This window comes from Bombus bifarius, unplaced genomic scaffold (genome assembly GCF_011952205.1).
Source record: "Bombus bifarius isolate JDL3187 unplaced genomic scaffold, Bbif_JDL3187 scf7180000009111, whole genome shotgun sequence".
In the NCBI taxonomy this organism is placed as follows: Eukaryota; Metazoa; Arthropoda; class Insecta; order Hymenoptera; family Apidae; genus Bombus; species Bombus bifarius.
In genome coordinates, this window is record NW_022884904.1 from 155,124 (window position 1) to 169,116 (window position 13,993).

The 13,993-nt window shown below is 39.6% G+C and overlaps 1 protein-coding gene across 2 annotated transcripts in view; it reads left to right on the top strand.

The window, feature by feature from the left end:
* Positions 1-13,993, top strand: part of LOC117213465 — a 57,997-nt gene continuing 44,004 nt past the window's right edge. For both annotated transcript variants that reach the window (XM_033458812.1, XM_033458813.1), the window contains exons 1-2: positions 1-539; positions 13,151-13,593. In XM_033458812.1, coding sequence (XP_033314703.1) covers positions 372-539; positions 13,151-13,593 — 611 coding nt within the window. In that variant the 5' untranslated portion in view covers positions 1-371. The remainder of the gene's footprint in view (positions 540-13,150; positions 13,594-13,993) is intronic.

Sequence of the window (13,993 nt, forward strand, 5' to 3'; positions counted from 1 at the left end):
CCGGGGTAGGTCGGCAAAACGAGACGATGTACGTTCGAGGGAGGGAACGGACCGTGGTGATAGTCGACGAGGACGCTGGGTGGTGAGTGCCACCGTTACGGGTCCTCCTCGGGTCCAACCGTCAGGACCAGGGACAATTTCTCGGTTCTCCTTCTGTTTGACACGCGTTTTGCCACCGTGAAACGGGGAAAACAACAAGAGAGAAAGGACAGATCGATAGAACCGGCGGTAGCGGGCGGCCAGTGTGCTTTTGCTTGCTCGCCTCTGCTTAGCCCTCGGTGCGTGCGTGCTTGCCTGCCTGCTTTCCTTTTCCTTGCGTGGATTTCGTTCCGTGGGCCAGCGAGGACCAAGCACACGGGGTGCGGCCAACGATGGTGAAAGCCCCGACCATGGGTCCCTCCGCCGGTCCCCAGGGGATCAGGAAGATTCACCCTGGCCCCGAAATCGCGATGAATCCGAGGAATCTGCCGACCGCGAACATCACTACACCTCCCAGCATCCGAACAGATGGCAAGACCACCTCAATATATCATTCTCAGGTATATTAACGTTTTGCGATTCCTTTCCTTGTTTTTTTTTCTTTTTTTTTTCTGACAGGATGCTTTTGATAATGTTCCGCGAACTGTTGAGCTGAACGATGTGCTGCTCGATTCGTTTGGTTTATTTGATTCTTGTTTCGATATCGATGTAAGTTAGGTTCTTTGATCGAAGCTTGTTTCGATCGTTTTCTGCTGTATCGCGACAGGAAGACAATTTGACCGAGTGTGGTGAATGGGTCGGGATTGCGACGGCAATTTCCCTTCGCGCTGAGAATCGTATCCCCGCCAATGCGTCTAGTGCGAATCTCCCTTTTTGTCGACTCAAATTTTCGGCTTTTTTCAATCGCGTTTCCAGCTGAGCTTGAACGCTGTTTTTCGTGGTCGTTGATTAAGAACAAATTGAGTTTCAAAGGAGAGTCGATCGTGTCGAATGTTTGTCTCCCTTTTCTCGGGTTTAATTACTGTCACGTTTCGATCTATAGAAGATTGTACGATATAATCCTTTAAGAACTATTTCCGTAGATTTACTTTTATCGTTGATTGGTGAATTCCGCGACTTAATGATTGCCAAGTTTACGAAAGTAAAGATTTTAAAGGACGATGCTTTTACTCCATTTATTCATTTACTTTCTTTACCTTTTATTTCTATTACTTTCATTCTTATCTTTTGCCGTATAGAATCGGTCTCTCTGTATAATCTTTTATTTCCTTTGTTATTATCAGCTGTACTCCCATCTCTCTGTTTTAGATTATTCGATCAGTAATTGTGAGTTTCAATTTATTAAACGATGAATATTTAAATTACACGCGTAATGATGGTTAACAGTCGATCGATTGTCACCCTCTTTTTTGCTTTGTCCTTTCTCTCACTGCGGTTAATGAACCAGGAGAGTTATTTTTGACAAATATTTGTCATAATTCTGCGATTATTAGGGCAGTATCAGAACTTTTTTCGTGTTTGTCTCGTTCAATTTTTCATGTTTACGTGTTTAATCAGTGTCGACTCTGGTTACGTCGTCATTAACTACGATGCTTTATTGCGGAGATAATTAGATCAGTCGAAGCCTATTAAGTAGCGAGCGTCTTTCAAACAGAGTAACAGCTGCCAGATGTTGTTTGAATCTTCAAAATTTCCCTCTAGAATTCAGCCAACTTTCATATATCTGGTGCTTTTCCGGATAACATTTTTAACTGTTTTCTAATTATCAAAATTTGCGGAATTTGACTTTCCTTTATTTGATTTATACGCATAATAATAATAATTTTATATATACTTATATTGATATAAAAAAGATAAAAGTGGAATTAATTACTTTTCTATTAATTTAATATTTAATTCTAATAATTGTATTAGCTTTCCTATCGATGAATTACTCTGATTACATACACAATAATTTTTGAAAATTACAGGAAAATATCCTTTTTCAAAAAACTGTCGCGCTATGCGTTTTGACCGAAATTTACGTACCTACCGATAAAAATTCAAACTGCTAAAAATTTATCTCTTCGTTGCGATCAAACCCCATTTTTCGTATCGAAAATCCCTTTCCTTCTTTTTTTTTCCTTTTGTATTGTCCGATTCGATTTTTTAAACTTTCTGTGCTACTTCGAGTCCTATTTAACGCATCTTCGATATTTTTTCATCCGGCTGAATCTTTCAAACGTCCATTCAATTTCTTGCTCGGTGTCGAGCGTTGTAGCGCGATTTCGAAATTGCTCGATCTGAATTTCTCCGGAGCATTGCCTCCGCCGACCCTATTCCTTTATTTCTTGCAGAATCTCGTTTGATCTTTACAGCGACAACTCCTACCTCGTCGCTCTTCATTTCACACCTTTGTCGTCGTAACGTTTGCAATTCAATGATCTCCAGAGGCTTTCGATGTCGCAAATAAATTATTGTTAAATTCAGCGAAGAGATATTAGGTCGGGCCGGCGGGCTGTTCGAAAAACGTGCGGGCGGATTCATGAATGAATGGATGCCGCGATCCTTTCTAAGAAACTCGTAATCTTCTAAATCCATTGATTTATTCGACCTCTCGTTTCATACTCTTATTTCATTTTTTCTTCTTCTTCTTTTCATCGATGTAATTCAATATTATCGCCATCAAGCGGATCATAAACGAGCCAGTTTGCGCTTCTCTCGATGTTGCAATTTCCGCTTCGCAATTCACTCATCGATGACTATTAATCTGATTAATTCCTTGTATTTCCTTCTTTCGATCGATGTTGAAAATGCGAACGAACGTTGAGCGGAATTCGAAATGAGCGAGAAAAATAAAAAATTCTGTTAGATTGCCACGAAACGAGAATGCAACAATGATCTTTATTACGAGAAGAATTGAACTTGACGGTATGCAAATGTAATTTGTGCAAAATAAATTAAACGTTCGAGAGAATTACGGTAAAACAGGGTTAGCCATTTAAGATATTTAAATTATCGTCGTAATAGAATTTTAGGAAATTTAATTCCATTATGTTCTCTGTCAAATAGAATACAGCGTCGAAGATAATAAAATACCAGGGAATTAATTAAATCATGCTTTAAATATTCAACGCGTGGATTTCATTATAAAATCTTTAGTGAAAATGCAAGACAAGTTGAATAGCTTTCGACTCGTCCCACAACTAAACGAATAAGTTTTTAAAGAAACTAAACTTTCGCTATGATACATTTTCTTGTCCATGATAAGATCGAAAGATAGTACGGTGTAACAGTGTAACTTTAGGCAAATTTTAAATTGCGAATTAATCGCGTCATTTAAATATCCATCCACGTGTAATCAGGTCAATTACACGTAGATCAGGTAATTTATTCTTTCAAGTTACACCGTTTACGCTGTTATTTTATTTATAAATCTTTCGTACACCATAGATAAAAGTAATTTCGAGGACTACGGTACAACAAGCTTACGATAGCTTATCGTTATCATATTACGATAAATGTATGCATTTATGCAACAGTTATATAAATATTAGTACAGAACTGTGCGGTTATTTCTAATTACTAACCATTTACTATTACTATTACTATTACTATTACTATTACTATTACTATTACTATTTACTATTTACTATTTACTATTACTATTACTATTTACTATTACTATTACTATTTACTATTACTATTACTATTTACTATTACTAACTCGTTTCTGTAGCAATTAGACGGAAAGGAAAAATAGAATAAGATCGTACGTATATTTATTAGCCTTTATTCTCGAGAAGATCGATTTTCCGAATACGTGAAATACATGTGCTTGACTAAAATTCGGTTCAATGAATATCACTGGAGATATCTATTATGTTTCGACCTAATACCGTACGCATGTAGATGTAGCTACGTGTCACTAAAAATATTGTTCCCCTTGGTAAAAATACCGAGAGCCCCTTATAATTAGGGGAAGTATTATCCAAGCGCGCACAAAGAGTTGGAAATTCAAATTACGATAATAGCGTACTCGATACGCGTTCTTGATTCTCATCGATAATATTGTTAATGACCTCAAACTCTTGATGAATGTTATTTAGACTTTGAACGAATAAATAATCATCTATAGAGACCGTCATAGTACATCTTACTTATAGCAAAGGAATCTTCGAAGATAAATTTCATTAAAGATAATGAATCACAAACGAGATGCTTTATGTACCTGGCTTTTACGTTCACGAGGAACGACCTGTTTTCTGTCTGTATCACTTGCAAGTGGTCTATACATTAAACCGTGCATTCTCAAGATCAAGAGTGGAAATATTTATCCAGAAAGTTCATAACGCTGTCCAGACATTTTCAGCTGCAAGCTATCTCGATAACCAGAGTTCTGCTATACTACAATATATACACAGAGGCTGGAGAGTGTGAGAAACGATTAATTTGTCTCAGTTACTGTAACTACATACGCGATATTAGCTATCGAGAGCGTAAACGGTTTTGCTCTGTGCGATTAATTTTCCTAATTAATTTCTCACGATACTTAACTTTATTCTTCTTCTTTTTCGAACAGTTTTCTTTGTCCATAATTATCAGTAGAACGTTTTACATTTGTTAAACGTTAAATTTACCTGGTCGAAATGCTCAACCAATTCCAATTCGTCGTTAAATTACTTCGATTGCTATAGTCGTGTATCCTTTTATGCATTTAACATTTTCGATAAACAACGAAGCTTACTTCGATTATTTCCAAGAAAATCCAATAATATTGGATTTTTGATATCCGCAGGCTGTTTCTCGAAACCATTTCGACGTTCAATTGTGGAAAAAAATGTGAAATTTCGTTCAGCGTGCTGAAATTGTGGAAGCAGCTTAATGAAAACCGATGTGTGTGTGTGTATAAACGAATTCGGATTTCATTCGACAGCAGTTGAATTTATTCTTTTTTCTTTCTATATGTACAACACATAAAACTATCAATTCTACGTGTTTATCAACGATAAATTTGGTGTAACGTTTTAGGAGATTTTTCGAATTCGGAAGAAAGTGACGGAATATACGTAGCTTCTAAAACTATTGGAAAATACAAAAGGATAAAATCGAAAATTTCGCGAAAAATTATTTTTCAGTTTGAATCGCGTTTGGGGCATAGAGAAAATCATCTATTACCATTTAATTAAGATATATCCTGGTCGCAATGAGTCCTTCGAGCGACTTCCCAACAGATTCAAACGCGTTAAAAACCTCCGGTAAGTATTAATTGCAAGCAGGAATCTCGCAGTAGAGACGAGTCCAACTCGGTAGAGGATTGTTCGTTAATAAGGTCTGTGCGACCTCGATCGATAATTATCGCTGGAAATTCGATAAACAATGATACCGCGTAATTCACAAGGAATCTCTGGAAAGGCAGCCTTAAGGCGAGCCAACCATTGAAAGTGTCATAAAAGGCCTAGAAAGCGTAAGAACTCGAGTTAGCTTAAAGCCTTTAATTAATCGTGATTACTGCTCGAGGAGTTCTCGTTTCTTCTTTTCACCCCTGCCATCTGCCTTCGCCCACCTACTCTCTCTCTCTCTTTTCTCCTCCTCCTCTTCCTTCTTTCTCTTTTTTCCCCCTTCCTTTCTCTTTGCCCACTCACCCCCCAACGAATAGGAAAGTGCATGACCTCAAATCGAAACTCGCAACTCATCCTCGTGTCATCCTCTCGTCTTTCGAATAAGTGCACGGTACGCCTCAATGATGCACTCGAAGACTCGTTTCCCGCCGATCGAATGTGGGTCAGTTTTATCGAGAGCGAGCGGCAGACGAACGTACGATAAAGTGTATGTTTGTGTGTGTGTGTGTGAGAGAGAGAGAGAGAGGTCTGTTCCATTTTCTCATCGAGGGTTCCTTTTTGTTGATCTTTTCACGCTCGAATTCCAATAAATGGAATTACGCGGCGAGGAATTTTCAGCATCTTCCGCGGATTAGAAAATTTCTCCGCCGCGAGATTATGCTCGGTATTGTTATAGAGAACATCGTTTATCGATGATATCTTCAGCGGCCGGATTTCAATAAAACGGTGTCGCTATCCGGGAACAGAATTTATCATCGATTCACTAATGAAACATCAGCAATGACTTTGCGTCGATTCCCACCACCATTCTATGTACTTGGAATTAGAAGAGTCGAAGATTTCTGCGATTTATTTATCGATGCTTTTAAAACGACCGAGCATACATGCAAGCGATCGATTCTGTTTATTCGTAAATTTTGCATAACAACGTTGTGCAGCGTAATTTCTCTAGCTGAGAAAATATTTATGCAGATTGAAATTGTCATGTCCTTTCTCACAGGTGAAATATTTTATAAAAGGCAAAGATTTACTGCGTCACATAACAGCACGTTGCTTTACTGTCACGAGGGGAAGTATATGTTCGCAAGATGTCGCGTGTTCTCGAGGACCATATGCGACGGGCACTCGTAACTTTTAAAATGTCCATTTATATAAACAGTTTTCCTCGCTTGACAACCTTCGTCGCGTAACTGCAAATCTAGAGTTTTGCGTGTATTTTTCTTCCGGACAGTTAAAAGATCGAGGAAACGTACGAAGAGAAATGTAGACATTTTTATCGCACTGTCTTCGGTCTTGTGAAAATCTGATATTATATGTATAGACAGACAGATGCAGTACAGCGTAAAATCATAATCGGCTGCATTAGTCTAATTCTTAAATGCTTCTTTAACGAAGTTTTCCGTCTCAGCTACGAAAAGAGCATCAAACTCGGGGAATACATTGAAACGAACTTATCACGTTTCTCTCGAACAATCTTCAAGCACAACCCTATTTATATTTCGTTATTTAATTAAAGGCAGTGAAATTTTAACACGCTGTGTATCGCATGGAAGCGTATAAGCGAGTGAAATATATTAAAAATAAGATTTCCAAAGATTTAAAACATTCTGAATGAAAAATTCGTCTGGGAGATATGCGAAAGTAGCGTTCAGCGCGATATTGTTTTATTTCATTCTGAACTTTTCGACGAAAAAATGGGTCCCGTGATTTAGAAATCACGCGTGCCATATATTATCTATTGCACAATGCGGCGCGTTTGTTGATAAAGAATTTCTTTGGTGTGCACGTAAGAACCTCACATCGCATTATCGATCTTCGTTAGGGAACATTTTTGTTCACCTTTTTGTGGTATAACAACAAAGAGAATTATTGGAGTAGAAGCACGGCGTCTGGTCTTTGTGAAACAAAAGCAAAGGAACGATTTTAAAGAGAATAATAAGTCCGTACGCTGTTTCCAACGAATGGAAACGACAAAAGCGATTTTGCCATTTTCGATTCTTAAACCAGTATCATATCCTTCCCTTCAAGGCGAAATAAGGACGGTTTTTCCCAGAAAGTAATTAACTGTACATGATTTTACAGTCGAAACGATAGTAACTTTTTCACCGGAAAACATTTTACGCCCGCACCACGAAATTTGTTTCATTGTATTTCGAGAGATACTAGAGATATTATGACGCGCTGGTAACAAACGCACCTAAAATCGATTAACAATTCATTTACTTAAGACAACAGCATTTAGGATAATTACCGTGGAACCGTGCCAATTATTATGCAGAGAATAGAAGCTTAATAATTTATTCTTGCAGAATCTTGTCTCAGCTAATTTCAACCATTTAAGATGTATTGTAAATTATATTGTTGCAATTAGTTAAAGAGTCGATCAAAACACGATTTTCAAGCGAAGATATAACGTGCCATGCTTTTGTATTTTCCACGAACTTGCCAAATCTTTACGTATAAAAAGAGGACTACAAAATTGAAAATAAGTCAAAGAATCGCAACAGTGTTAAATCCGAATGTATTTACCAGCAGACCAGTAGGTCCATTTTCGCGCCATCATTTTTCCCTCCTTATACTCCGCTATTTTCGAAAACCAAATTCTCTTTGAACGTTAATTTCATTCGATAATCGCTCGATAATTCGCGTATTAATCGCGCGGAATCTCCAGCTGGATGCATTATCAGCGTACGTCACCGGAAGGTGTGAATTTTTCACGCACCTAAAAACAGGCCAGGTTTCTGCAACGCGGGACCATTATCATCGCATGGTCGTTTGCCCGGAATATCGCGATCGTTATTTCGCGCGATATCGGTGCGCAGTTTTCACGGGTGTCGAAAATGAAAGATCGAGGCGTTGGTGTAATTGGAACGAACATGACCACTCGTATGTCCCACCCACCAAAGCAGAAACTCTTAATTAGTCCCTAACGATCAATTATCGTTTTTTCGACGCGTCTCGCGCGAAATGAAAATGTCCTGCGGAACGTGGCTGTCCGTGCGTACGCAATGGCATCGTATTGCAGCTGTGAAATACACATCGACATATACAGTATCTCGATTTTAATTTCCTGCATCGTGCCCTGGCTGTGTGGCTGTTTGTGTCATTTAGTTGTCGTTCTTCGATGTTCGTTGACGCAAGCGGATAACGTTGTCTCTGGTTTTAGAGTAGCTACACGGTATCTGAAAACTGAAATTTATGATAAATAGCCGATATCGTTTGTTCAGGAAAAATATTTATCGTTTATTTCCAATGATTATTTCACAGCTCGATATCTTTCGTTAAATCGAACGAATTAATCCGTGAGAAAGTTCGACAGCCTTTAGCTGCGTATTAATTCGTCGTATATCCTTTCCAACAATCTCGTTTCTCTTCATCTGACGAGCGCACGAGATAGTAAAGGAGCGCGGATTAAGAATTAACGCGAAGCTTCAATTTTGCATCGTATACTCGTAACATCTTCAGCTAAGGGGCCGCGCCGTCCTCATCTTCGTTGCCTCTTTTCTCTGTGCATTTTCGAGAAAATTGAATCCCGACACGGCGAACGTCATTGACTGAAAACGAACTTCTAGATCTCTCGTTCCGATTCTGTTAAAAGTCGTGCACCTAAACTACCATCAGAGATGACGTTCAACGCCAATTTCGCTCGAAGCAATTTCATTACACATTTTCAAAGGCATTGAAATGCAATTTTTACGAATTACGTATAATCTTTTCCCCTGAATTAATTACTCGCAAATCGTTCAAGTAACACATATCCCAAGTACAAATGCCGTTTTGCCTCGATAATTTCTTTTTTCGAATATTTGTTCGCCATTATTAGTACCAACCAGTTAATACGTGCGAAGTTCGTAAATGCAAAACAGTCTGCTGTCGTATTTAGCTCATTATGATCAGTTGCCCTATCGGAAATCGACAACAGAGACGGCATTAGACTTGCGTAATTTCTCTTGCCTTACTGTCGTCGCTTTTGTACCCTTTCTTGCACGGAATGTTCGGTACATACGAGCTGCATAATGTCGTGTTTCTTACAACAAAACGTTCTAAATTTACGTTTGCTGGGGAACCGGGGAATGCGGGAACCGGGAGTAAGGATCTATAGCACGTTTTGGTCAAAGTTGAGTCAACGGTAAAGTATCGTTCTACGGACGCTGTACATCATTTTAGTATATACAAGTTGTAGATATTTCGTAAAGAGGCGACTTAATGTTAAACGCAAGAAACGCGTTAGACGCTTGAATCTTATAGAACAGCGTAGCTGAAAAACCGTTTTATCTCGAAATGCATTGAACGTACTTTTGGACTCTTATCGGTTACCATTCGACTTTACAAAAATTTGTATCCACGTTATAACATAAAACTTGTCGATTCGCTTCTCCCTTGCGATTCCTTAATTTTCATAAACTTTGCTCAAAATTTTATTGTTTCCAGGAACTCTAACTTCTTCATTCGATATAGAAGTTTCTTATCGGTCACCGTCCTCCTCAGTTCCTCCACTTCTGCCTTCTCCCGTTTCTCATTCGCTTTTTTTTCCCGCATTCTCATCCCGAGCTTCTTAAATGCACTTTCCGAACTGCCCTATTCCCCCGCAACCTTCCGAACTCTCAAACAATCCTAATGCCATTCGATAAGCACGAATCGTTGCTAGTTGCAAATTAAAGAAATTTGGAAAATGCCAGTTCAATTTATACACGAAGTTTAGACGTAAGAAAATGTCAAAGATCGATTGTCGAAGTTCGGAAGAATTTTGTCTAAGATCTATCCGATCAAAGTAAAATCGCGAAGATTTCTTAAGTTGGGTTACAAAAAAAAATATTTCCTAAATGAAAGGTGTGCGATAGAAAACGAGAAAGAATATCGAGCTTATAATTCTTCTTTACAATTTAGTATCAAAACAAAGATGACGAAACTTACAAAACGACCTAATAAAATGACCATCTGCCCCGAGGTATCCTGTGTGTAGCCGTGTTCGTACATGCACCGACATTGAACGTGATAAGCAACGTTCTTTCGGCCCGCAATAATGGGACCTTTGTGACATTTGAACAAAGAGACTTTGAAGACGCTCGCGGCGAAGCGAATTTCCTTCGATCGACCATAAGCGGATACTGGAAAACCGCTGAGAAAATCCATTTTATCGCCCTACGTAGTCATTTTCGTGGTACGCCAACGCTCGCTATTTCTGTTTGGTGATTTTGTCCCGGCCATTTAGCGTGGCAACGTTCGAGCAAAATGGAATCCATTGCATCGAATTTCGTCGTTCGAGTGGCAATCAACTTGTTAACCTTTGATCAATCGGTCCCTGGTAAACGCTACTGTTAATCTCGTTCCGTGTTTGCAATTTGCGTTAATCTTGCGGAATCTGGCCAATGGTATGGGAAATTGATCTTTAGTGATGGAGAATTGGTTGGTTTGTAAGTTTGCACGACGCTCGGCTTCCCGTGAAGTTCGTTAAAGGTAAAATGTTACGTGTGTGTTACTGATTTACGATATACAGGGTGTTTGTTTTAAAACAAAAGTAGAGCTAATTCTACTCGTATAATTGTATCTGCAATTTATTTTATTTAACTTTAAACTCGCTACGTTTTTAGATATTCGTAATATCGGTGAACACGAGACTTCAATTTTTTTGTTTATAATTTGCTGCTATAATTAGCTTAAGTCGCGGCTAATTCTTCTCGTATTTTTATTAAAATAATGAATTCGTAAAAGGAACGATAGCAACCGTCTACTTGTTTAAACTTTCCTAACCGTTATTACTTTTTCTCCCGTCATTTCACTGAGTTACGGGTAAGCTTCGAGCTAGCAACTCTTTCAGCACAGTTTAGATCGCTTCGCGTTTTGTATTATTAAACGCAAGCTTCGGAGGTATTGGCTACGTTCTGAACGAGTTTCCAACACCGTATTTGTTCCAATCTTTGTACTTGGTAAAATTATGCTTGAAACATTTTGCAAATACATTATGCTTATACACAGAAACAAGAAAATGTCGAAGAATAGGTATTTTTATTACGTAGAATGTTTCTCAAAGTAGTACGTAAAGTACGATCGGTTTAAATTTCAAAGGATATTGGCGTGAAATAGAAAGTTCGAGGTAAAATAATATAGCAATAATACAATAATAAGATAAAACAATGGAATGAGAACTATGCAAAATCTCTATAACTCTTTTATCAAACTTTTCCATACAATTTCCATACCGAGTTTCACTCGGGCCACCTTCAACGTTTGCAGTGGTGTAGGTACTCTATTAGCCGACTCGCATCGTGCCCGTTTCGCAATTTAATCAGCCGTTGAAAATACAGAGAGATCGAGAGAGAGAGAGAGAGAGAGTGAGTGAGGTTACATGGTGTGTTCGGGTCGACACGCTAACGATATAAATGTCCTATTCGAATGGCCACTGGTACATCGACGCATCGGCCGTTTGAAACACGCGCTCGGTCCTTTTAAGTCGTACGCTCTCTGTATCAATATTCCATGTGACGCTAATAGCGTTACAGTTTCTGTTCCACGCATGGTATCGATCTATCCGGAAAATCGATAGAACGCTCAGATGAGACGAATTGGAACAGACGCGTTAACACGCGCGATAGAAGAACGTTCTCCTCTTCTTTTCCGTTTTTGCTCCTTTCCATTTTCCACGAGAACGATTAAAAATTAACGAGTATCGGCGCTCGTTCGAGATACGTGGGATGATAGCGATTAGCTTGGAATTCGATAATGACGTTAGAAACCTACGAGTGCAACACTGAAAGCACCAGCGGCCGTACAGAGCATACAGTTTGATTTAAGGAAATCAAAATGAAATCGACGTACGATATAGAGCGGCAAACAAACTTTCATGTAGAAATCAATCTCTGTGTTATTTGCAACGCTGTCGATTCGAATTGAAATAAAATCACGACGCAACTGCAAGGCGGAATTTTGCGAAGCCAATTATAAATTGACGAGTATCGGTGATCTATCGAATATCGGCATGTGCAGGCTTCCGGAAGCTCGACGCGATATCGTGAATTTCATCGAGAGATGAGAAGCGCAAACAGGTAGAACGCATTCTGAATGAGAAACGAAATTTCTCCTGCCAAAAAAATATCTCTCTTTTTACACGAAGAGAAGAACCGTAATTGGTGGTTAACTGGGATGTTTTATCGATTTGACAAATTAACAGGATTCGCAATTCGCGATGGCGTAAATGGGGCTCATAAATCTGGACGAGCAATACTGCCGAGGTGTCAGTTGAATATCGATATTGTCAGTTGTTAATTGATCTCTGTTTTAATGACTGAAATCGGATCCCAATGAAATGGAAAGAGGGACGTTTAACGTTTTTTTGTTTGTGTTCTTTTTCGATCACTTCTTGAAATTGCTTTTATCGAAGCTTGTTATTCGAAGGATATCACGTTCGCGTCGGCATCCTACGTAGAGATGTGCAGCACGACCGCTAATCCTTTAACGCTCGTCTACGACAGTCGCAAGGTGTAGCTATTTTACTCGTCGATGGCTAGTTTCTTATCTACCAAAAAAGTATAAACGCGTGGACGAGTACGTAAGGATCGATATTTAAATACAGCGACTATAAAGAGTACATATTTACGTAACGTTACGTTTATCGTGAAACGTACGACTCGACAAAGGAACGTTTCGTTGAAAAATAAGGCCACCTGCAAATACTCTTTGTAGCCATTGTAATTGAACAGACGCACCATATGCGTCGACAGCGTCAAACGCGTTAAACTAGCGCTACAGTATCGAATTAACCTTAGTTCGAATCGTGGTCCGACACTTTGAATCGAAGCCGGTATCCTCCATCGATTTTCCACTAATCAGAGCGAACGTTGTGTGGGTGACAGGTGGACGTCTCGACCCAGGTGGATCTACACGGTGGTTTCGGGGCGCCTGCTGGCAGCATCAGCATCGACTGGGATCGCAGGGCGACCCCGCTTTATTCACGCGAGGACATTAAAGAGCAGTATTGCATAACCAGCCGGCAATTGGACGCGGTGGAGAAATCGGGTGGTGGGTTCTTCGGATGCCTGTCGACCAGGGGCCCGTCACCTTGCGCCTCCGCGAGGACCTCGATTCTCTCCGCCTGCGTGAGAAGCGTGCCCAGCGATGAGAACCTCTGCGACGCCCCTTACCCCCGACGATCCCTGCAGATTATGTACCGTCAACCTTATCCGACCTACTCGAGGGGTTTGTCTCGTTACGATTTCGAGGACGAGGCCGACTGGATCGAGAGTTCCTACTTCCGGCGCAGACCCAGGTCCTTCTGCACCGTCCCCGATCCAAAAAGGTGAGTTTCTAAACATTTGATATTCGCGGACGAGATATTTCAGGATGCAATTTCGGTTCGCGGGATATTACGGCTGAGATACATCGTGGTACGACGTCGTTCATATTACGTTTTATACGGATGAGACGATGGTGCCGAACAGAAGAAAATTGAAAATCAAGAACCGGTGGAAAATGAGATCTGGAGAGATTTTAGCATAATCGTGTTTTACAAGAATAATGAATTTGTCACTTACATGTTTTTCGATTCTCGTAAGCGCTATGCGCGTCAGAGCTTGAATTATCGCGAATATCGATCTTGATACACCTCTGATTCGATAACGAAACGATGTCTAAATGCAAGTTACACGCTTCGGTTTATCTGTATCGCTTTTTGTCGGAATACCTTCGTTAATTTTCAT